Source organism: Suricata suricatta, chromosome 8 (assembly GCF_006229205.1).
Source record: "Suricata suricatta isolate VVHF042 chromosome 8, meerkat_22Aug2017_6uvM2_HiC, whole genome shotgun sequence".
In the NCBI taxonomy this organism is placed as follows: Eukaryota; Metazoa; Chordata; class Mammalia; order Carnivora; family Herpestidae; genus Suricata; species Suricata suricatta.
The window spans coordinates 119,288,654-119,313,424 of record NC_043707.1 but is presented as its reverse complement, the minus strand read 5'-3'; the positions used below and the strand labels follow the sequence as shown (position 1 = coordinate 119,313,424).

At 56.6% G+C, this 24,771-nt stretch overlaps 1 protein-coding gene across 1 annotated transcript; it reads right to left on the bottom strand.

Moving 5' to 3' along the window:
* On the bottom strand, positions 1 to 22,402 carry LAPTM5 (lysosomal protein transmembrane 5). Its single transcript, XM_029947394.1, has 8 exons — positions 22,232 to 22,402; positions 8,653 to 8,746; positions 7,929 to 8,005; positions 6,345 to 6,476; positions 5,521 to 5,643; positions 4,430 to 4,525; positions 2,617 to 2,709; positions 1 to 1,328 (listed from the first exon to the last, which is right to left on the bottom strand). The coding sequence occupies exons 1-8, from the start codon at positions 22,316 to 22,318 to the stop codon at positions 1,239 to 1,241; spliced, it is 792 nt and encodes a 263-aa protein (XP_029803254.1). The 5' UTR covers positions 22,319 to 22,402; the 3' UTR covers positions 1 to 1,238.
* Between the last annotated feature and the right edge of the window lie 2,369 nt (positions 22,403 to 24,771).

Here is a 24,771-nt window from a genome sequence, read left to right as displayed (position 1 = left end):
CAAAGGGAAGCATGATGCTGCTTTATTGAAATTTCTCCCCCGTCGTGCGCAAAGCAATGATATAAGGGGCTGCTGGCAGGGACCCCTTTGGACAGCCCTCTCCCTCTGTTTCCCCCTCTCAGACCCCAGTGAACCTGCCTCCATGGCCCTGTCTCCGCCTTAGGGTCAGCTCCCTTGGGAACCCCGGAAGCAGGAAAAAGACAGGGTATTGGGACCCAAACCTTCCCTTCTGCCATCACCAACATGAGCATCTGTGCCCACAGGGTTTGACCTGTGGATTTAGTCCAGCAAATAGACCTGCCTGGTGTCAGGGCTAAATTTCTGCTTAAGCACAAGCATTGGGCAGGACTGAGTCCCCGGTGCCGGAACTGGTGACAGAGGGGCCACCCTGCAGAATGGACCAGAGCATCTCGGCCGACCCCCCACTGCTGCGTGACTCCACGGACCACATGTGGCCAGTTGTTGGTGATGACGAGCCTTCAGCAAAACAACCATGTGTCGGGACAGTTCCATGAGGGAAACAACTGTTATTTCCCAGAAGTAGCTTCTGGCAGACGTTTGACAACTGCCTGAAGTTTCATTTGAATAAACAATTTTTTCAGCCGCTCTGAGCTACCCAACTGACCAGAGTGGGTGCCCAGTTATCAGACTCGATTGCATAGAATGGTTTGGGGGCTCATTGGATTTGTATCATTATTATTCTTACTGAATGTTGTCCCTCGTTTAAATTGACTGATGGCTGACTGACTGTAATGGGTGAAACAAGCGATCTGAAGAAATCGGACGTCCGGGCTTGGTGGGAAGGACCCAGAGGTGACCACTTGTCTGTGTGGCCGTGTGAACGGACAGCTGCCTAGAAGCCAAGGCGGTGGGCTGTTTTCATCTCCCCGCCCTGAGAAGTGTGGTTTGATCTGTCAGCCACGTGCTTCGACTAGTCAAGGGGCGAGATGTTGAACCAAACCCACTGGATTAAGGACGACGAGGTCAGTGCTGATCGAAATAAGCCGAGGTTCCATGGACTGGATCTGAGACTCAAGGAGTCCTTCGTCCGCAAGCGGCGACCCAGTTCTGAGCATCTGTCTCCCGGGTCCCGCGGGAAAAGCAGGCCAGCGAGGGGGACACGGTTGTCCTGGAGTCAGTCGGGTGACTCGCCCCGGGCCGCTGGGGCCACCAAAGCCAAGAAGCGGATTGCGCGACAGCTCCGCCCCTCCCAGCGGCAGGGCTGGGCCTGGCGCGCGTCACACCTCCGAGTAGGGGGGCGGCGCCGGGTCCCCGTCTGGAGTCTTGTATGGCAGAGACATGGCTTCCTCGTAGGTCGGCAGGACCACCTGGGAGCGACAGAGAGATGAGGGCTGCGGAGCTGCTGGAAGGAACCAGGATCCCAACCTGGAGTCCAGTGCCCACCTCTGGCCACATGAACGTTGGTGACCAGCACCTTGGACACCAAGCACCTTGGGCACTTGCACGCATAAGAGAGGTGCAGGCTCTAGTCCTGTAGGGACAGACTTGTCTCTACGTGTTCAGCTTCAAGCCCCCTGGTTTTGGTAACCATCCACAGTTTTCCCCGGGAAAACGTTCTCAGTCTATGTGCTTTCAGAAGAATTGGTCCCACCCTGTGAACCTGAGGTGGGGGGACATGTGACCTGGGCTCAGCCACACCAAGTAGCCTTTCATCCCCCCTGGCTATCATCCTTGGTTTGGGGATAGGTTTGTGACCCCAACTGGTCCATGAGACAAGCTGCTGGGACCTTCTGCTGGGGTTGCTGGGGGGGCGGGGGGGGGCGGATGTCAACCTAGGGAGTTTGGCAGCCGTTTTGCCACCACCAGGAAAGGGCTAGTGAAAATGGAGCCAACACTGAGGAGAGGAGAGTCAAGAGATGGAGAGAGTGGGGTTGCACCCACATTTCGAGACTCAGCCAGCCTGAGCCAGACTTACACTGGACTTTCAAGTCCTGGGAGCTAATAAATTCCCTTTTTTCCCTAGAGTCAGAGCAGGTTGCTTTCTGCCATTTGCGACCAAAAGAGTCTTGACTAAAACAATCCCTATTTTACAGATGAGGAAAGTGACACCAGAAATTTAAACCGGCTGCACTGGGCCCATCACATCTCCAATCAGTGCTCTAAGTCCACCCCATCCCTCTGCCTAGAAGGCCCCTTCCCCTGTCCCAGCTCACTTGTATCAACTGACAGCTCAAGCCTTGATCAAGTGTCACCTCTTCCAAGAAGTCTTCCCTGATACCCCAATTGAGGCCAAGTACCTCCTCTATGCTCTCATTTCCCCCATGCTTTGCCCTGAGTTGCAATCAGGTCTCTGTATCTGGATTCACATTGGGCTATGCACCCCCTTGCCCCCGGCACAAGGTGGCGTCTTAGTCTCCTTTGCACCCCCAGGGTTGGATATAAGGCCAACGAAGAGTAAGAGACAGAAAATATGGAAAGCCCACACGAATGAGTAGCATCCTAGACTATCAGAGCCGCAAGAGATCTTCCCATTTCTTCGGGTCCAGTCACTTCACAAGTGGAGACACTGAAACCCAGGGAGGGAGAGAGGCTTGCCGCAAAGGACACAGCAAACAGCAGGGCTGGGACCTGACCCCCCACCCCCACCAGGCTCACCTTCTGGAGTTCCTTGGAGCCGCTCCTCTCCTCGGCTGAATTCATGTACTTTATGAATTTGTAGCATCTCCACACGCACTTGAACATGTAGACCTGGAAAAAGGCCCGAGTCAGGCTATGCTCTGCTGCCCCTTCTTCCCGCTGTCCCAGCACGCCGAGGACAGAGGCTGGGCATTTCCTGGGGAGCCCCAGCTCCGCCCGGAAGGCAGCATCCGGCTGCTGCTCCTGAGACCCCTGTTCCGGTTGAGGGGTGCCTCACCAGCCAGCCCCAGGGGTCCCAGACCTAGTGCATAGGCGGCTTCTGGGGGCTTCTGGGTCCTCCTCCAGCCTCCTTGCCAACGGTCCTACAAATCGCTCTTCTCCACCCCCATGGCGGGAGGCTCACTACCTCCTGAGAAAAACTATATGTGCAGTTGTAGACATCTGCAGATGACGTAAGCAACTGTTTCCTCTTAGCAGGTGATGTAAGTCCTGGCAGATTTCTAAGGTGGGGAGCAAAGCCTCCCGAGAGCCTGTTCAAGAAACAATAGCCAATAGGTCTCTCTCTGCCCCTAAACAGCCTCCTAAAGGAGGAGAGTGGTCCTGTCCTGGGAAGCTCTCTTGTTTTATGGAACCCCATGATGGGGGCTCAGAGGCAGCAGGAATAAATAAAATGAATTACAAAAGAATGAAGTAGGAGGGGCCCGGAGAAACCAAGCTGGTGGAGGGTGGCCAGGGAGGCAGCTCATGGGACCCCAGGGGGGTAAGGTAGAGGAGGGGGCTGTGGGGGGGGCCTCGGGGAGCTGCTCTCCAGCAGTGTGTATAACGTTAACCCTCGAGCTGGCTCCCCCAAGCCTTCCAGAAAGTTCTGTTTGCACCTCACTACAGCCCTTGTGCTGGGTTCGCCCTTCGAGGGAAGGTTCAAAGGAATGAAGTGCTATTTCCAGACTGCCTTAAAGGAGGCAGTGACGTGCGGTGACACAGAGAGACGGGGAGGAAATGCATCCAGATACCAGGACGTGGTCCCTGACCGTGGTGGGTGGTGAGCTGACCCCTTCTTTCTGCTCATCTTTTCACAAGCAGAAAAGAACACTCTTTAAAGCCCTTTCTTCTGCTGAGTCGCCATCAACCTCGCCGTGGCTCTGGGACACAGGTTCCGGGGCTGGCCCCTGGAATCCCCAAGTGGGTCCCTCGGGTATCTGGAGGCAGTGGCTATATCCCCCTTGACTCATCTCTTTTCTCAGCTGAATTGCCCTGGTGTCCTTGACTCCCTCAGTGACAGCGTGTTCCAACCTCTCCACCCTCCCGGCCGGGCTGCTGTTAACACATTCCAGTCTGGGACCTGACACTGGACTCTATACTCTGGGCAGGACCACCTCGGCGAAGAATAAAACCATTCCCCTCCCTCTCTCTCATCACCAAACCTCTAGTAATAGGACCTCAGGACCCATCTACATTTTGGTGCTTGAATCATATAAACCTGTGACAGGGGCAAAGCAATATGAATTATGTCCCTTTCACAGATGAGACCCAAGGCCCAGAGAGAAGTGGCTGGAGTACCAACTCCACCACAGCTGGCAAGGGGGGCGCTGGGACTCACATCCAGGACCTTCTGAATTTAGTTCCAGACCGAACTGCTCCTCCTTTTCTGGATTAGAGTCTCTCCAGGTTACATGCTAAGTCCTTGACACCTGAACGCAGGTGGTCTTCACATTCCCCTCCCTGTCACTGGGATGTCCCCGGGGATCCTAAGTGGGGTCCAAGGAGCCAGTGTTGGGGGAGCCTGGGCCACATGGCGCCCTGCCCTTCCCAGAGCTCTGGGGCAGTCTCTCACCTTCAGGATGAGGACGGTGATGAAGGCAACAGAGAAGATGATCATCATCTTGATGAACTGGCTGTGGGCCACGCCCTCCTGGCTGGGGAGGTAATTCTGCAACAGATTTAGGGGCCACGTCAGTGCCTCTGTCCCGCAAGGAACTCTGCCAGCGTCCATGCACAGAGGAATGACAGGGCATGGCACAGCCATCATCCCGCTGGGCCCTGCCACAGGTCCTACAAGGCAGGTGCTCCCCACCACCAGCCCTAGGTGGCAGGCATGCCCAGGTGTCTTACAGGGCTAAAGCACCCATCCCCCAGCTGCGGTGGGGCCACCCCGATGCCCTTCTCCAGAGGACAGGCTCACCACCTGATCCGGAAGTATCTGGGAGGGACTTTCCAGCCCGGCCAGTGAGCCAGCTCGGGAATGGGCCCTCCAGACCCAGTCAAGCCCTTGGCGTCCACAACCCATCCCCATCTCGGGTGTAATCTCCTGAGACACCCCGAGTATGCGCAACCCTGCTAAGCCTAGCCATTCCAAGTCACCATGTTTGGGGGCAATTTGCCAGACAGCTATAAAAAGATGAATATTATCTCCGTGATGCAATTCATGCACCAGGGCACCCTTTGGGATAGAGCAGGGCTGCTCCCAAAGTCGCCTGGCTTCTTTGCTTTGTCTCCTCTGCTCCTCTGACTCTTTTTCTTTTTTTATTTTTTTAATGTTTATTTATTTTTAAGAGACAGAGAAACACAGAGCATTAGCAGGGGAGGGGCAGAGAGAGAGGGAGACCCAGAATCCGAAGCAGGTTCCAGGCTCTGAGCTATCAGCACAGACCCTGATGTGGGACTCAAACTCACAAACTGTGAGATCATGACCTGAGCTGAAGTCGGCCGCTTGACTGACTGAGCCCCCCAGGCGCTCCTCTCTGACTCCTTTTCAAATGACTTCCAGAGAGCTCTCCCTCAATAAATCACTCACACAAGAGTCTGCCTCCCCAAGGCTCCACTTAGGTAGGGAGCCCAGCCTGAGCACAGAGGCACGGAGAGGTCAAGCAGCTTGCTAAAGGCCACACAGCCAGTGATGGCACGGCCCTCCTAGCCCAGACTCACCATGTGGTTCATGGCCTTGAAGTTGAGATAGGTGGGTACCTCCATGTAGGAGCTGCAGAGGGTCAGGATGCTCAGGCAGAAGTCCAGCAGCTGCAGCGTCATCAGGGGGATCTTGGGGGCGCCCTGGGGAGGGCAAAGGAGGCAAGAGGAAGCAGACAACCTAGCGATGAAGCCCTGACCCAGAGGTCCCGGCGCCGTGGCGCACACGGTGCTCCCTCAGCCCGAGAGACTGTCAGCCAGGGATGCCGGCGAGCGTCTAGCCCACAGCGCCCAGAAAGAGATGGACGCCCATTTCTCAGACATTCCCGCCAAAGGCTGGCGGCCGGCCCGGGGGCTCCTGATGCCCAGCCCGGGTCCAGCAACTCAGTCTCTTCCAGGACAACAGTTAGGAAAAGTCTGAAGATCACTTTGGGGCACCGAATCAAGGATTGGCACCCTCCGTCACAGGCATTTGCCCTGTCATTGGCTTTAATCATCTTTACTGTCCTTCCTTCCGCTCATTCACAAAGGAGGGACAGAGCAGGGGCTGGGGACTGAAATGGGCATGCGCCCTTCCCCCATCACGTATGTGTGTAGCATCACGTATGTCTGGCGTTCGTTGGTTACCCGCAAGGGGCTGAGCCCCCGGACACACCTTCCTGTAACATGTGGTGATGTAATGCCGCAGGCACCTTTTACCAAGGAGGAGGCCTGGGGTGATTTAACCGGGCTCCGGCTCATCACCTACGGAGGGGCCCCGGGCACTCCCGCCCTCACCAGCCTGAGCCCCTGCCGCCTCTCCGGGCAGGGCCAGTCGTGGGACATGGTCAGGGTTGGGTACTCACCACCCGGCTGCTCCGGGAGGCAAACCTGAGGTAGGAGGGCAGTTCGATGTAGGAGCCCAGCAGGGTGAGCAGGCACAGCAGGAAGTCCATGATTTGCAGGGACAGGAAGGGCAGCAGGTATTTCTCCCGGTTCTGGAAGACAGACTCGGCATGGTCAGGGAGCCCTGCACAGCCTGACGCCCCCAGGGACCATCCACCCCCCATCGCCGGCAGCTCCCTTCCCTGGCGAGTACGGCTTCTCCCAAGGCATCCCCCCCGCCCCCGGCTCAGCTGAGGTCGTTCCCCATGGACCCATGTGCCTTCCTCTGAGTGAGGTTCTGGGGATGGGGGAGAAGGTCAGACCCAGGCCTTGAACGCAAGGCATCTCAATGTCCCAGGAGATACGGGGAACTGTCCCCATCTACAGAGATAGGTGCCCCCAGGGCCTTCAGGGGCAGGGTCTGACTCAACTTGCTCTCAAGAAGTTAACAAGAAAGGGCTTTGTGTCCATTTCATAGATGAGGAGGGATCAGAGGGGACTTCCTGGAGGTGGGGATGCCGATGCTAGATCTGGAAGGAACCATGAGGGAAATGGGAGGCTATTGGAGGCAGAAGAGGGCCAAGCAAAGGTCTAGTGGTGGGAAAAAGTCTGCACTGGGTGGGATCCTTCCCTATGTGACCACTCCGGGACATTCAGTCACGGTTAGAGGCCCTGGGAGGCTGAGGCTGAAGTCTCTCTCCTTCAACTGAAAGCTAGTGACTCTGGTGGCCAGTATGAGAGCCTTCGAACCCGCTGTTGGGGACAAAATCACAGAAGGGGTGGTTTTGTGGTTTCCCAGATGGCTGTCTAAAATCACTCAGGAGGCCACCAAAACAACCCAGACTCAATCTCAGAACCTTCCGGGACGCCCTGAATCACTTTTCTAGCAGACCACTTGCGTTTCTGTCCAACCACCCCAGGCCCCCGCTTTGCACGGGGTAAAATCCTTCGCAGGACATCTTGCTGAGTCCAGCTCCGGTGGCAGTGTGGTGAGGTCCTGGCTTCCTGCACTCAGGGGCCCAGGGACAGACCAGTTCCGGTTCACAGGAGGCTGCGCCCCAGTCTGTCGCTCTCTCTCTCTCCCTCATCGGCTAGCAGGTGGAACAGAGCCAGAGGCGTCCACACTCCCCTCTGTTCTGGTTCCTCTAACTGATGACAAAACGCACTGCTCTCTCCTCTGACCCCATGCCTCCAAATGACCCTTCCTCTTTCCACTGCCAAAATTCCCTGCTTGCATCTGCAGCTCTCGAGAGTGTGGGTCACCAGCTATGACAACTAAAGCGTCCGTGCATAAGCCCCCACCTGTGGGGTGTGCATTTTAATGGGGAACCAAGGCCTCCAGCCTGAGGAGTCTGGTATGGAGACGAGGCTTTCCAAACGGTAAGTAAGCGTGAAGATCTCTAGGGTGCAGAGGGGAGTCCCAAAATACCCACCTCCCACCCCCTTGGCAGCCCAGTGCTGCCCACTCAGGGGTGTGAACAGAAAGTTGGGCTGGAGGGCATCTGGGAGATCCTTGCCGGGCCCCAGAGCCCAACCCCCTACCCCTCCCCCAACCAAGCCCTCACCTTGACCACTCCGATCAGCAGACTCAAGCTGATGACAAAGAGCATGGTGATGAGCAGGAAGCTGGAGATCAGGTTGGCTGAAAGGCAAGGGAGAGGAGTGAGCCCCCCAGAGGTGCCCCCTGGGAACCCCCGTGCAGGTTCCAGGGATCACACTTTGGGAACCACGGGTGTGATGCGGCCCTGACAACAAACAAGCAAGCCCAGACCCTGGCCCCCTGCAGTTCTCAGTCTTGGGGACCACAAAGACAGCAAACAGAACAATTAGGGTGACAGGGTACAGGGCGGGAGAGTGGCCTGAGTCTGCTCTAGCCAGGATGAGATCAGGGAAGGCTTCTGAGGAGGCAGTCTGTGAGTGGAGTGACCCGCTGGGACAGGGCTGAGCTTGCAGGGTCAGCACCTCTGGAGCAGGGAGCAAAGGGATGCTGCAAGGTGCAGCCGGAGAGGTTCGCAGGGGCTGGATCCCACCATGGGGAGGTTTGATTTTATTCCAGGGCGGGGGGCAGCCACTGGCAGAGCACCAGCCCAGGCTGGTTAGGTCTGCAAAGCACCAGCCCCTCTGCTCTCACATCTAGAGACTTGGGCGGGGACAGATCTCCGTTTGCAGATGAAAGATCTAAGGCTCAGAAGGGAAGAGATAGGGCATCAAACCCCAGCCTGGTCCTACTTGCAGCCAGGGCCCCTCCCCGCACCGTCCCCACCCCCTCCTGGGTCCCCCCGGACCTACCGAGCCTGAGATAGCCAGTCTGCCGGGCCTTGCAGGAGGCCTTGCCGTGGACCACCTCCACAGAATGTTCGGTGAACATCAGTACACTCATGATCTGTGGGCAGACAGAGCGACCATCAGCGAGGCCTGCACATCCGCATCCCTGCTCCCTCCCACCCTGGTGGCAGGCAGGCAGGCGCCTGTGAGGGAGCTCCTGGAGGAGAGGGAAGGCCAGGTCCCTGGAGCATCTTGGGTAAAGGTGTGGCCTAAACAGAGAGACAGCTCAAGCCCATAAGCTTGCTCCTTTCTTTTCCCAGCTGTGTGAACTTGGGCTAGTTACTCTGTCTCTCTGTGCCTCAATTTTCCATTTGTAAAAAAAGGATCATACTAGTAGCTACCTAAGGTTATGATGAGGAGTGAGTTAGAGCCCTTAGAACCATGCCCAGTTCTTGATAAAACAGTAACTGTGACTGTTGAAGGTCAAGGTGGGCAGGGAGGAGCCTGAGGGCCCCCACCAATGACTGGCCCCTCTTCTGCCCCTTCTTTTATAAAAACAGGCTCTGGGCATTATGGGATCTTAGTCACAGCATCTGAACATCATAAAGCTTCAAGCTCTTGGAATTCTCAACAGAGTCCTGGGAGCACCTGCTCCATGAATCCCGGGGAGCCCTGTCAATCTCATCCCCCAGGTGCCCTCAATTTCTCCATCTGCAAACCGGGGATAATAATGCCCACTTCATAGGATTGTAGTGGGACTAGATGGAATAATTCACCTAAAGCACCTATGCTTACTATTATTATTGCTATTATTTCCACTGGACTAGAGGTTCCAAGCAGAGAAGACTTACATCTCTCTTGCTTACTGCTCTAGCTATTTTATTGGATGGATGGATGAATGGATGATGCATAGATGAATGGATGAATGAATGGATGGATGATAGATGATGGATGGGGGAATGGATGGATGGATGGATGATGGATGGGGGAATGGATAGATGGATGGATGAGTGGATGGATAAATGATGGGTGGATGGATGGATGGGTGGGTGGGTAGATGGATGACGGATGGATGGGTGGATTGATGATGGATGGATGGATGATGGATGGATGATGGATGGATGGGTGGGTAGATGGGTGGGTGGATGGATAACAGATGGATGGGTGGATGGATGATGGATGGATGGATGGATGGATGGGTGGATGGATGATGGATGGATGGATGATGGGTGGATGAATGATGGGTAAATGGATGATGGGTGGATGGATGATGGATGGACAGATGGATGGATGGATGATGGATGGATGGAGGGATGGATGATGGATGATGGATGGATAGATGGATGATGGATGGATAGTTGGATGGGTGGATGGATGACAGATGGATGGGTGGATGGATGATGGATGGACGGAGGGATGATGAATGAATGGATGATGGATGGATAGATGGATGGATGGATCAATGGATGGACAGACAGGCAAATGAACAAACCCCATCCAAATATGATGGGCCTGAGTGTTGTGGCCCTGGTGACAGTTGAAGTCCAGCCACAAAACTGCACTTTGAAAGGACCTTGGATGTCACCTTGCCTGTACCCTTCACCATCCAATGCAGGATTCCTGTGCCATGCAGCCTCTATTTAAATACTTCCAGCCAGGGGAACTCAGTCTTCTGTACACCCACGTTCTTGCAGCAAGCCTCTGCTCTCCCCCACCACGACACACAAGTCTCCAGGCACCATCTGCCCACACTAAGAATCACCAGACTATCTCCTTCCTTGTAGTGGTTGCCCTACCTCTATTAATATGGCGTGAGTTTACACCGGCTTTCTGGGCAGCTCTGCACTAGTCACTCATGCTCAGCTGACAGGCAACCAAACACCCACCATCTGTTTCCCCCTTGCTGATTATGTGGGTTTTTTTTTTAAGCTCAGACACAGGTCTCTATTTGTCTTCCTGCCATGTTACATTCTGTTCAGCGGGGTGCAAAGGGACAGCACCGGGGAGTAGTGAGGAGCTGAGCTCCAGGTCAGACAGAGGTGGATTTGAATCCAGATCATTACGTGGCCTCGGGCAAGTCATTTCACTTCTCTGAGCCTTCTCAAAGAGCCTGGGACCTGCAGTGGGGGCCCCGCAAGCACAGTCTGCTTGGGCTGATGTGAGCTTACATGAGGTGGTAGAGCAGTACCGGGAGCAGGGCCCCAGGGGGTGGACACCGAGCTCACTCTAGCTGCCCCTTCTACCTGGTGCAAGCTGAACCATTTAAAAAAAAAAAAAAAGGCTCTGTTTCACCAGAAAGGTTGAGAGCAGCCCCAAGCGGAAGGCACATACTGTGGGGGCTGCGGCTGGCACCCTCAGGAAACAGCCCCAAGAGAAAAGAGCTGCTTCCTCAGCCCCTAAAGGCTGAGGCTCAAGCCTCTCTCACCCTGCCTCCATTTCACCCTTAATGAGGGAAGGAGGAAGGGAGGTAGATGACGGTTCTATCCAGGACAGAACAGGGCACCCTGCAAGGTGGTGAGCTCCCCATCCCTGGGGGTGTGCAAGCAAAGCACAGATAAGACGCAGCTGGGCTGAGAAGGGCACATGGCTATCTACCAAGTGTGGTGAGAGAAGACTCTGGAAGTCCCAAATGAAGCTCAGAATCAGACAATCCCAACCTCCAGACGCTCAAAAGAGCCTCTGCCCCACTCATTTTCTAAGCTCCCTCTGCTTGTTTTGGAAGCTCAGAGAGGTTGGGGGCTTGCCCACGGACATACAGCAAGTTGGGGACAGAGTGGAGACCGGAGCCAAGTCTCCCAGGACTCTCCTGGTTCCTTCGCGCACACCCCACCCCCCAAAACACCTCAGTGCCCCCGCTAGCCTGTACCCCAGAGAGGGCAGATATTTTGACCACATACATGTGTCAGTAAAACCTTTTGAATACATCCCTCGATATTTCATTTCAAAACTGTATGCATGTGCCACTGTTCTGGTTACCACGAACATCATAACACACACACACACACACACACATCCAGAAGTTGAGAAGTTGCTAAAGAATATAGTGGAAATTTTTGGAAATTCTAATATTGGCATCCTGAGGCCCCTGTGATCACCCCAGGCATCACCGAACTTTGGAGACCAATGCTAACCCACAACTGTCCCCAACCCCTCACTTCTGGCCTGAAACATCGCTCAGGGCCCTGCCACTGCGCCCACGATCCTGCGGTTAGCATCACAGCCGCCCCCTACGCCCCTCCCCCATCCTCTCCTCGGCCCTGAGAGGAGGAGGGAAGCACAGGAACGCTTGTACACCCTCTGTGCTCCCCACACCTCCCCGACGGGCCTCCCACACCCAGCAGAGCGACTATTCCGAACACTCCCACGCCCACTTCACAGATGAGGAAAGCGAGGCTCAGAGGGGTCCAGTGGCTTGTCTGTGGCCCCAGCTGGAAATCTGTAGGGCCAGGACTCAAACCCAGGCCAACAGGCCCTAGATTTGATTCCTTCTTCCATTGTCCTTCCAGCACCTCCCAACCTCCCGCGTCTGCCTGAAGCCCGGCCTGCTTCTCCACTCCCTTGCCTGCCCCCCAGGGGAGCAGAGTCCGAGGGACTCCACTCCCTTCTCTGCCTGCAGTTTGTGCAAGGTCGGCAGGTCTTCCTTGTGTAAGAATCACCTGTGTTTAGAACCAGGCTCAGCCCTGCAAGAAGAGGGAGATCACTCTGTGCCCGTTTGCCAGGTGAGAGCCCTGAGGCCCGTAGAAGGCAGGACTCAGCTCAGAGTCCGGCAAACTCAGAATCTGACTCAGACTCTCTGCGGGACCCTAACCTTCGGCAGAAGACACTGGCCCCAATCCAGGAGAAAGATAGGAGCCTCAGCTCCCTGGGAGACCCGATGGGGAGGAATTGACATTTATTGAGTACCAGGCTGCATGCTCAGACCTGCATGCACAGGCTTACATCACAGTCTCCCAAAACCCTGCCAGAGAAGCAACATTCTCCCCATTTTACAGATGAGTAAACAGAGGCTCAGAGAAGAGAACTCACATGGCCACCAGGGATCTGAACCCTGTTGCTTGTGCTGCCAGGGCCCAGGGCTCCATCCAAGGCTGAGGGGGCCCAGCACCTGGTCTTACCAACCATCTGCCCACCCTCCCCCAGCAGCTCTGGACACCCCCAAAGCAGGGGCCCGAGAGGCCTCCCCCACTGCCTCACCTGACCCTGGCCAGTTCGTGACTCCTCCCTGCCCTCAGCTTACCCCCTCTGGTCAGTAAGGAGGGTCACCCCCATTTGCACCCCTCCTTGCAAACTAGGGCATGTCACACCTAGGCCACCCAGGGTCACCCACCTGGAGCTGTCCTCTGCTCATCCGTAGGCCCTCACCCCTCCACCCAAGGCCCTAACCAAGAGCCTTTGCGGTTCCCGGAAAGTAACTACACACAGTGTACTCTGAGACAGGCCCGGAGACCCCAGGAGTCCCGATGTCCTGGCCCCTGGCCCTCACCTTCCCTCGCCCCGCCACACCCCTGCTGCTACCCACCCGGACACAGAGCTGCCTTCTCCCGGAGCTCTGAGGGTCTGGCCGGGCCCTGGCCCATGACCCCCGGGGACAGGACAGGGCCCCTCTCCTCCCACAAGCCCACTCCCCACCTGCTCACCCCCCCACCTCCCCGGGCAGCGCCTTTCTCCCTGCCTTTCCTCTTTAGTGGTGAGATCAGGCAGGGAAGAGCTAGGGCGCTTGGATCAGCTGGTCCTGGGTCCAACCCAAGCTCTGTGCCCTTGAGCAAGCCACTAACCTCTCTGAGCGACGGCAATATTAACCAGACCTGCCCCGTAGGGTTGCTGTCAGGTCAAATGACCCCGGGGCCCGCCTCCCAGTTGGGTGGTGTTCATTCATCTGTGTGGGCACTCGTTCACTCCCTCTGTTTGTTTATCCAGTAAAGGCTCTCTGAAACCACAGTGGCCCCAGGCGCTGTCTAGATAAGCCCCTCACCCTGGCCTGGCGTGTTGGCGTCACAGTCCCCGGGGGAAACTATGGGTGACCTGTGTATTCAGAGTCAGACAAAGGACATGCAGAGGACTGAGGGTCCCTGATGAAGAAGTGATCCACCACTGTCTGGAAGACTCAGGGAGGGCTTCACCAGTGGGAAAAGTGAGTAGAGTTTTGAAGGATAGGTAGGAGTTTCCTAACAGAGAAGAGAAGAAAGCCTTCCAGGAAGAGGGAACATCATATGCAGAGGCCCAGAGGCTGGTAGTGCAGATCCAGGGAAATTCATGGGCTGGAATGCCTCTCCCTGAGGGAGGGGATGTTACCAGTGGGCAAGTGAGACCCAGAGAGACACAACAACCAGCCCAATTTCGCTCAGCAAGTCTGTCCCAGAGCCAGCGTCAGCCTCTTTGCTGACACTGAGCCAGGGCTCAGGCTGCAAGATCACATTGGTCCTCATCATGCTCAGCCCACCCCGCTGCCACCCCTGCCCTCCTTCCCCCCTTCACCCCTTCCCTCTGCTCCTCCCCGGGCTCAGTCCCCCTGCCCATCCCCACCCGCCCCTTATTTCTCAAACACAACCTCCCTGAGCTGAGCCGGCCAGGAAGCTGGGAGATTTTCTGTTTTCTTGGGGATTCTGAGGTGTACCCAACAGCTAGGGGTGAAATAGGGGCAGCAGGACGGGTAGGAGGCGTGGCAAAATCGGGAGGGCAGAAGGAACAGGGCACTATGGAATATGGCCACGGCCATAGTGGTGGTGATGCCACGGCTGACCGTAGGAGACAAAGTGCGGGTCAGGCAGGGCAGACTCTGGCGACCTTGCTGGGAGGTGAGGACGTCTGTCACATGGCTGGGTTTGGCATGGCGGTGACAGTTATGATGCTGTGTGTGGCCGTGGCTGTGGCAGGGGTGGTGGTGATAGATGTCACTCCAGGGGATGCTCTGGGAAGTGGGAATCAATATCACTGCTGATGTTGATGACCATGATGGCATCTCGATTCAATTGTGGTGATGGCAATCACAGGGATGGTGGCAGTGAGGTGAGCTCCCCGCCCCCGGGGCTCCGACACCTGTCCGGGAAGGTGGGCCCGCCCTCCGGGCCTCCCAGGGCTCAGGACACACCAGGAGCAGACAGGCAGGGCCCCAGCCTCTGCGATTCAGGGGGGCACCATTTACAGTGACTCACCCCTAGGTGAGCACCCACTACGTGCCAGGCGGTGCGGGGCACTTTCCTGGCCTTTCACTTTATTTACTCCTGACAAATCTGCGAGGTCAGATTGCCTGTCCCCTCCCCCCAGCTCACATCCGAGGAGAGCAGGAGAGCTGGGGAACTGGGTGCGACTCGGCTGGGTTTGCACCAGGAGGCAGGCCTGGGCTTGTCCTCAACCCTCCTTCAACACGTAACTCAGGTTGCAAAATGGGAAATGAGTCTGGAGCACGCACGCCTTCCTGCCCCCTCTCCCTTTGCAGGGCTGCTCCACCCAGACCCTGTGTCCTCTGCCTCTGGTGGCCTAGGGACCCAAGGGCTCCTGCACGCTTGGGCCACCCTCATCATCCCACCTTCACTAAAGCTCATCTGAGCACCGGTTTCCCTGGGCCCCCTCCCCCGGCTGATCTGGGACCAGGAGAAGACAACCAGATGCATCAAGATGCGTCAAGAGGAAGCTCTCCCCCCCCCACCCCCTCCCCTGCCACCCATACTTCCTGCCGAGGCTTATCAGGGCCACTGGGTGGGGGCCATTCCCCCACAGCGCCATCCCCCCAGCCACCTCCCCAGCCAGCCCAGATATGATCTGCCGCACACCCCCACCCCCCGGCGCCCTGCCCCCTCCCCTGGGCTCAGCGCCCCCATCTGTAGAACAGAGAGAAGGGTCTGCCCACTATGGGAGCTGCTACGAGGAGCAGACGAAGCGATTCAGAAAGACCCAGTGACCAGCAGAAGCGCCTGGGTGTGAGCGCCAAACCCCCAGTCCCCACGGCCATGGCCACTCTGTCTGCCACAGCCCCGGACCAGAAGCAACCTTCCCACCGGAGGGCAGGCAAGTACATGGCGATACACTCTTTCCGTGAAATCACACAGCAGGGGCTGCCGGCGGCACCGCAGCGCAGAGAAGGTCACAAACACGGCCTTGAGACGAGGAAACCAGGCACAAAATGGCGCCCGCTGTGAAATCTCGTTCCTAGTAAGTTCTAGAACACATGTGGGAAGAAGCCAGCAGGGCAAGGGTGGTGACGAGGAGGTGTCACTGGGGACCTCTGGGCGCGGGCCTTGTCCTACTTTGTAATCTGGGTGGAGGGTGTGTTCGTTCTGTAAAGGTTCAAGATGCACACTCTTGATAGGCAAGCTACGCATCCCTAGAAGGTTTGCAAGTCACATCAAGAGTGATTAGCTGGCACCGACAGTGTGACAGGCCCTGGGGACATTACAAAGATAAACCAGGCCTCCAGGCCAGAAGACATGACCCATGGGGGCCCCAGGAGTTGGGAGTGAGGAGCCACCCCGGGGTGGGGGTGTCTATGGGAGTTCGGGGTCCAGAGCAGGGGGCTTCAGGAAGGCTTCTGAGAAGCAGGAAGTCTTAAAGACGCTTTCTCCCAAAGAGCACTGGGAAGGGTGTCCCAGTCAGAGGGAAGGGCAAAATTAAACGTGGGTGAGCCGTGTTCAGGAAACCATAGTTCTCCTGGGGACGGCAACGTGGGGGTCGTCCGTGGCAGGCACCCAGTAGGCCCCCAGGAACTGGTAGCGCCCGTGTGGCTGGGCTGGCGGAGAGATGTAGGGGACACGAGGGAGCAGGCGGTCACTGGGGGGCCATGACTTCGGGACTAGAAGAGCCCGGAGAAGGACCACCACGGGCAGAAAGGACAGATTGTCCAAAGGCAGGGAACTCAAAGAACCTGAATCAGAGGGCGCGTGCCCCGGTTTACCATAGCGTAACCTGAGAATTGCCAAGATGGGAGCACCACGTGGGGAGGAGCTTGCGCTGGCCCGGGCTGTCCGGGAAGGTCAGTGTTCCATCCCCAGGGGGTCTGATGGCCCCCTCAAGTGGCTGCGTGGGCCTCCAGCATTTTATGTTAGAAAGTGGGGCGCACATCCCAGGAGATGAGGACACAGTTTAGTTCCAACTTGGGCCCCTGGGCCACGGCCCTGGGAGGGGCCACATTGCCCACCCCACCCCACCGGCCTCCTCACCCCTCCACCAAGGGTACAGAGCCACAGGCAGTGCACAGACCAAGGCCGCTCTGCCCCACACGGGGGCATCAGGCGTGAAGGCGGAGGTTCTAACAGACTTCATCCGGGGCTTTCCCCACCTGGCAGTTAAGGCCTCTATATTTAGACCCCACAGAGATGAGCTTTCCAAGGTGTGGTCTGCTCCCCCAGCCCACCCTGGGCACCAGCCTGCACCCCTCACTCCAACAGGGCCGCATCACCTGAATGCCCCAGAGCGGTCACCCTTGAGGCTTGGACTACCGACCCCATTTAGGAGATGAGGAAACTGAGGCCCAGCCAGCAAAGCGCCTGTCCGCCCCAGGTCGCATGGCAAGTTAGCGATGGAGACGACTCTCTGATTTTCAGTCCCAAAATGGAGCAAAGAAGAAGAGCCCCCAAGAGTTTGAGAAAGACAAAGCAGGAGGGCTTCCTGGAGGAGGAAGCTTCCTGTGAGCTGGACCGTAAAGAAGAAATGAAGACTGGGTGAGGGGACAGCCTCCCAGTTAGATGGGCCACCCGGCCCACGAGCCAAGTAAGAAATTCATTTGTTCACTCATGGACTCATTCCCTGTTCCTGCGGAACTTTCCTGAACTTCTGCTTTCCATCTATAAAGTGAGAGGATTGGACCAAGCAGAGAGCGCTCCTTGTGGCTATGAAGGCGGAAAGAAATGAGGACCTCGGCCCACCCTCCCCCACCACACCTCACAGCCATCCCTCCCTAAACCCCAGTTCCAAACGTCTCATGGTCTTTCCCATCCCCAAGGCTTTGCTCACGCCACCCCTTCCACCTGGCCTGCTCTTTGCTCCCCAGTAGCCCCCAGCTCAGGCCTGCTCATCCCTCGCACACCGCCTCCTCCAAGAAGCCACTCCTGATTCCTTCCCCCACTTCCCACCCTCGGCTGTCCCAGTACTGGGATGAGGCTTCTCATCTGTGCCCCCACAACAGTCAGCACTGTCACCCAGCAAAGCCATTATCACCGTTGTCCTTGGCCTGGAGCTCGGCATGTTGGAGGGTGGATCTTCTTTAAGGGCAGACTCCTTCAAATAGTAGAGATGGCTTTACTTCATTTGATTTGCCAATTTAGAAAGCAATATAGGGGCGCCTGGGTGGCTCAGTCGTTGGGCATCCGACTTCAGCTCAGGTCATGGTCTCACAGTCTGTGGGTTTGAGCCCCACATCGGGCTCTGTGTTGACAGCTCAGAGTCTGGAACCTGCTTCTGATTCTGTGTCTGCCTCTCTCTCTCCCTCTCCCCTGCTCGCTCTTTGCTCTCTCTCTCAAAATAAAATAAAGGCATTAAAAAGCAGTATACTTGAGCAACCCAGTAAATATAGTAGCATTGGATGGTAACCCAAAGTATAAAATCAATATCCATGAGTTTTTACTGATATAAATAAATAAATTGTTTTGTGTTTTTTTAATTGATTTTTTAATGTTTATTTAATTTTTGAGAGACAGACAGGGCATGAGCAGGGGAGGGGCAGAGAGAGAGGGAGACACAGAATCTGGAACAGGCTCCAGGCTCTGAGCTGTCAGCACAGAGCCCGCCGTGGGGCCTGAACTCACGGAACCGCGAGATCGTGACCTGAGCGGAAGCTGGATGCTCAACCGACTGAGCCACCCAGGCGCCCCTTGCCCATTCTTTAAGTGACTTTCTTCCGGAAGGGAGAATATGGAAGGCGGAGCCGGGGGCAAGGGGCCAAACTGGGGAGAGGGGGTAGGACAGTGGGGAGAAACCTGACAAACACGACAGCCGCCAGGGGACCAAGGTCACTGTCAACAGTGCTAAGACATGTCGGAGTCCTTACTTTCGATATGATGTGCTGAGAATGTCCCCTTACCACTGTGGTCTTCCGCCCGAAAACACTGGACCCACGGCTAACCAAGAGAAAACCACGGGACAGGTCCCTGCTGGTGCATATTTGGCAAAACACATGCCCAGGACTCCTCAAAACTGTCAAGGTCACCAAAAACAGGGGACATCTGAGACACTGTCCCACCCACGAAAAACCTAAGGAGCATAAGGACTAAACATCATGTGAGATACTGGATGGGATCCTGAGACAGGAAAAAAAAAAAAAAAAAGATGTTGGGGGAAAGCTGAGAAAATCTGCCTGGAGCGTCTTCAGTTAGTGCACTGAGGCCGGCCCGTCAGTTGTGACGGGGGGGGGGGGGCACTGTGTATGAGGCTGGCACTAGGGGAAAACAGGTGTGGAGTGCACGGAACTCTGTACTGAGTTTGCAGCATTTCTGTAAATCCAAAACTGCTCTCAAATGAAGCTTCCTGTAAAAAGTCATATGTGCTCATTGCACGGAATACGGAGAATACGGGAGTGTAGAGGTTTGGAGCCTTCACAACCCTCTAGCCCAGGGACAGCCAGCCCCGGCCTCCCTCCCTGCCCCTCCCCAGCCTGTTGCTACAAGGTTCTGAAATCACAGAGGGTGCACACAGAGGGTGCATTCCTAACGGAGGTCCAGGTGCCTGGGTTGTGGGGGGATGTCATGGGGAGAGAGATTTCTGGGCAAGAGGGTCTTCTGGGCATCCGCGCCTCGTGCCCCTGATTCAGGACGTGCTTTGGGGGGCCAGGTGAGCCGGGGCCAGAGAAGCCAATTTAAGAAAGTTCTCTGACTCCCCTACGCTTGCAAGTTTGAGTCAGAAGTCCCCCTGTGACCGAGGGAACCCTCTGCACAAATCCACTGAGGTCCTGAGGAAGCCCCGCCCCCACCCCCACCCCTGCCCTTGGACGCCGGAGGGTCCTCCCATAGTAACGGCCGCGATGACCAGTAAAGTGTAGCGCAGTCTTAACACTCCAAAGACCCAATTTAGCCTCCCCAGGGAGGCCAGGTCCGTGAATAGCTCTCAATGCCGTCACCCTCGACTGACTCCAGATGATGGCAACCTGGGCAGTCAACACATCTGGGCAGTAGCTTCCCTTTTTCCATCCAGATGTTAGAGGCCAGGACAGCACACCTGCCCCCCAAATGCGCAGCCACAGGAAAGCCCCCAGCGCCCCCTGACCTTTCTGGGAAGGAGCAGAGGCCTCTCCAGAGGACGACTCCCCCCATTGGAACCACCCAAGGACCCCAGACATCTCCGCTGGGGGTGACTTAGCACCCGAGGGTCATTTGGCAACGTCCGGAGTTATTTTGGGTTATCATAACTGGGTAAGGGGGGCACCTTGTGGATAAAGGCCAAGGTGCGAAACATCCTACAACGGACAGTCCAGTCCCCACGACAAAGAGCTCTCCAGTCCCGAATCTCAACAGCATGCTACAGCAAAGTTGCAGACTCTTCGGTTTGTCACTCGGAGCCCTTGGCACCGCCTGCACCCCAGGCCGCAGCCTCTGGCTGGTCTGTGCAGGGTCCCCGACACAAGCCACCACCCCGCAGCCTCTACACTTGGCACACCCGCTCCTCCCCACCCATGCTCTACACCTCCACCCGCGGCACCGCCTCCAAGAAGCCTTCCCTGATCACTGGCCCACACTTTCTCCAGCTCTGCGGGCAGGCCCTGATGTCTCCTCACGCTGTCCAGGTGAGGACCTCAGGCAGTGTGATCCAGAAGAACCCTCAAGAGTCACAGAGTCTGGGGTTTTCAGGCCAGACGCCAGGCCGAGCAGCCTGCGTGCGGGCGCGGTCCTGCCCACACAGGGATTTTCGTTCACCTTGAACCGGTCACCAACATGGAAACGCCAGAAAACATGGCAGAGAAGCCTGCGTTTCCTGCTTCTCTAAATGTCAGAGGAACGGCTCCCGGGGCCCGCATTCTTTTGCAACAACAATCAGCGGAAGCAGAGACCAGCCAGCGGAATAGACCCAGCACAGGGCCCCCAGGTCACCGCGGGCCCATCCTCACACCGCCCCCCAGCTCACTTCCGTGACCTGTCCAGCCCATGAAGAGACTGGGGTTTGAAACCTCTGTGCCAGTCCACGTCCCCACCCCTCATCTTATAAAGGGGAAACCGAGGTCCAAGAGAGAAACCTATCTGAGGTCACACAACAGTTAACAGCAGAGCTGGGGTCAGGACCTGGGGGCCCACGGCTGTGGACCTCACTGTCCTTCAGAGAATGTTGCCCAGTCTGAGCCGGGAGGGGCCCTAAGGATCTCACGTGGGGACAGCCATGGTGTCACCCACTTCTCTGAGGATTGCTCTCCCGCTGGCAGGACCTACGCAAGGCAACCTCTGAGCAGCACCCCGATCCAGCATTCGGGGGTCTGACAGCTTGACTCCGTGTCTGAGGCTCTGCTTATGTGCCTCATAGACATTAACTCCTTCAGTCCTGCCAGAGAAGTATTGTTATCTTCGATGAGGAACCTGGGGCTCAGAGAGGGTAAGTGAGTGGTCTGCAGCTGCACAGCTAGGCAGCGGGGAGGCGAGAGTTTGCACGCAGGAGTGGACTCAGAGGCTGTGCACTGATCCACCGAGGAGCCCCGCCCCTCTGGAGGCCGGGCGCTCGCTGCACCCCTGCCTGCCCTGCCCGAGACAGGAAGCAGATACAGCCAGACTTCAGCACTTTCCAGCAGTCCCCCCCACAGAATGCCGGATTTAGGCTAGTTTTGAGGAAGCCCTTCGAGGCTCATGAGAGAACTGTTAACCACAGGCCCTGAGTCACCCTGGGAGGAGGGCGCCGGGGTCTGGGGGAGCTAGGTGTGGCCGAGTCGTGCGATGGGGAGGCTGGGTCCAGGCTGGGTCCAGAGACCCCAACTTGCACCCACCGAGACAGAGCGGGGAACCGCTGGCCCCAAGGGGCTGTGGCTTGCCCAGAGTCACTTGGAGTTTAAAGACAAAGGCCCCCCCGTGTGGGGCAGGGGGTTGCACACCAGCTTCCAAAGAGGAACTGCTGGGTCCCCGCACTTCAGGCGGGCCGGGCGAGTCACCTCACCCGTTAGCACAAGATCTCAGGTTTTCTTTGGTGGAGAGAAGGCAGCAGTTTGGGGGAGGGTTCAGCCCCCTCCCCACCCCTGCCAGACATGCCAAGGAGAGTCCCACCTTCATTCCCCCTGCCGGCAGCCCAGGACCCCCTTCCCACAGGAAGAGTCAGGCTGTGCCTGGGCCCTGACTCCATCTCCTGGTGACAATCCCAGCCCGAGTTTCTCCTGAGATGCCAGAGTTCCCGACGCACTTTTGCGGCTGCTCTTTGGTTCCATTTTACAGAGGCAGAAACTGAGTCTCAGAGACAGTATGAGTTCCATTCACTAAGAATGAGGACCCTCCCTCCCACCACTGCTCCACTCCAGCAGCTGCTGCAGCCACCCCCCCACTCTCCAGGGTGACAAAGGGGAAAGTGAGACCCAGAGCAGGAAAGGGACCTGGCCAGGGTCCCACGAGCGGTGGTGGGCAGCACGCCTCCCTTCCGAGGAGCTCAGTAGATGGGGCCCCTCTCTCTTCCACACACATGCCCACACATGCACACACGCACGCACACTCACCACATGGTAGATGGCCAGGGCGGTGGTGGCGATGCGGATGTTGAGGCAGCAGCAGGTCTGGCGGACAGCAGCCGCGCGGGGAGCCATGGTGCTGCTGTCCCCTGCTCCTAGGCACTGAGAGGGACAGCCCAGCGCCTGGAGCAGGGCAGAAAAGAGGAAGCTGCCAGCTACCCTCCTCACTTCCTTCCTGCCCCTCAGACAGGCAGGGGCTGGGTCGTCAGCACTGGGGCGGGGCAGCTGGGATGGGATCCGGGCGCGCCTGCAGCACCGCAGCTGGCCCTCTGCCAGCCCCAGGGGGTTGGAGGGGGGAGGGGTTCCCTGGGGAGGGCAGGTCCTTGCACCTCCTCACCTACCTCTAGGAAGGCTGGGGGTTGAGCAGACGCACACACCCCACTTACTAGATGCTCCCCATCTCTCCTGGAAGTAGCATTACCAAACCCATTTGCAGAGGGAGAAACACAGGTCCAGAGAGGTCAAGGCAATCACCCCAAATCACACAGCAGTCAGTGCTGGTGGCCATCAGTCACGTATCAGGCCCTGGGCCAGGCTCTCCCCCAGCTGGCTCCTCTATGCCTCACAGAAATCTGGGACGCCCTCAGTCAAGCCTCTCTTCCCGGGTCTCAGGGACCCCGAGGCTCACACACCATCAAGGATGTTCCCCCTTGCCCTTGGGAAAAGTTGGAATTAATAAGGTGTGACTATGAGCAAGCTACGCTGGGATCTCCACTCCCTTCTCAGGTGATAAATGATCCATTCTGCAGTGAAGGAAGGATCCCTGCCAGAATCTGCTCTGTGCGGACGCCAAGCTCACATGCAATGAACAGCTTCTCCTGGAGAACTCCTGGGGCACCTGCCGTGAAGTCCCGCCCTCGCATCAGGTCCTGGAGTTGGGATTGGCGGCCACGGCTGCTCATCCTTTCTGCCCGGAGAGGTTATAAAAGGACTTAGTGCTCCTCCCCCTGGGCAAGAGTTGTTCTACGAGGCTGGGAGACTTGACCAAACCTTTTTCTGTTTGCCTATGAGACCAAGGGGGCTCGGCAAGCTTGGGGCTCCTGGGTGACCCAGCCAGTCCCTCTCTTCCTTCACTTTCAAGCTTGTTCATTTTGTGTCACCTGCCTTGCTGAGACCAGTCCTCACAGAAAGGTAGTACAGTGTGCTGGTCACACGCACAGGCTCCGAGGCTCACCTCTGGGGTCCAATTCCTTGCACCTGCTGGCTACAGAGCCAACACAGAGAGCGAAGTCCTGCTTTGCCCAAGAGTAGAAGGACCAGTGTGGCAGGAGATGAGGAAGGCAGGGGCCACAAGGGCCCTGAGGCCACACTGGGGAGTCTGGATTTCGCTGTGCTGGAAACCACTTGAAAACTGAATGCCATAATAAATGATAGCCATTAATAATGTTATGATTCAGTGAAACTAGAGCAGGTATAGACCCAGTTCCCAGAGAGAGTGTGTGAAGACCATTTTACATGGTATATGGATGAACACTTTTCATTTTTATGGTGATAAATCCATTTTAATGTGCATTATAAAAATACACATAACTAGCCCATGAATTTTGTGACTTTCCGTTTATGGGAGTAATATAAAGCCTCTTTTTAAAACAGATGCATTTAAATTTTTTTTTAAAAAGCAGTAAGTCGGTTTGCAGAAATCTACCAAGCCAGCCAAAGGCCGCCAGGAGGCAGGTAGATGTGGCAAACAGCCACGGGGCAGGGTGGGCATCACTGGTCTGGGAATTCTGGTCTGTGAGAAATCTCACAGGAGCTGTGTGACCTCAGACAAGGTGCTCGATCTCTCTGAGTTGTTGTTTTCACATCTGCACACCAGAGGCAGAGGCTGCACCTTGGAGAAGATGAAATGAGGTCACGTGCAAACACGTCTGTCTGTTTCCTCCCTTCCGGGACGTGCCTGCTCCCCACCCCCGCCCCCACCAGCAGGGCTGCTGAGAATAGGCATGGTTTGGACTTGAATTCTGGTCTGTCTGCTCCTGGGTCCTGAGGACCATCTCCCACCCAGAAGCAACGGAGTTCCGATTGATCATGAGCTCCTCGCTGAGTAGCCAGCCTCCTCCATGTGCTGGGCCCTTGGGGAGTGGGGGAGGGGAGCTCAGTCACTCCCTGCGGGATGGAAGCCCACTCCTGTTTATTTTCATCCACTCCAGACCTCCTGAGGAAGGGATGCTTGTTCTCCCAAATGTCAGACCTCTTGGCCACGGCCCCTGAGGTAAGCAGAATGAAGATACCCGCATCTCAATCCCTGGAATTTGTGCATATATGTTACCTTACACAGTAAAGGGACTTTGCAGGTGTGATTAAGAATGGAGATGCGAAGGTTGTCTTGCAATATCCAGGTGAGCCGAGTGTAATCAAAACAGAACCATCAAGGGGCATCTGGGTGGCTCAGTAGATTAAGCGTTAGGCTTCGGCTCAAGTCAATGTCTCATGGTTAGTGGGTTTCAGCCCCGCATCGGGCTCTGTGTTGACAGCTCAGAGCCTGGAGCCTGCTTCACAGTCTGTGTCTCCCTCTCTCTCTGCCCCTC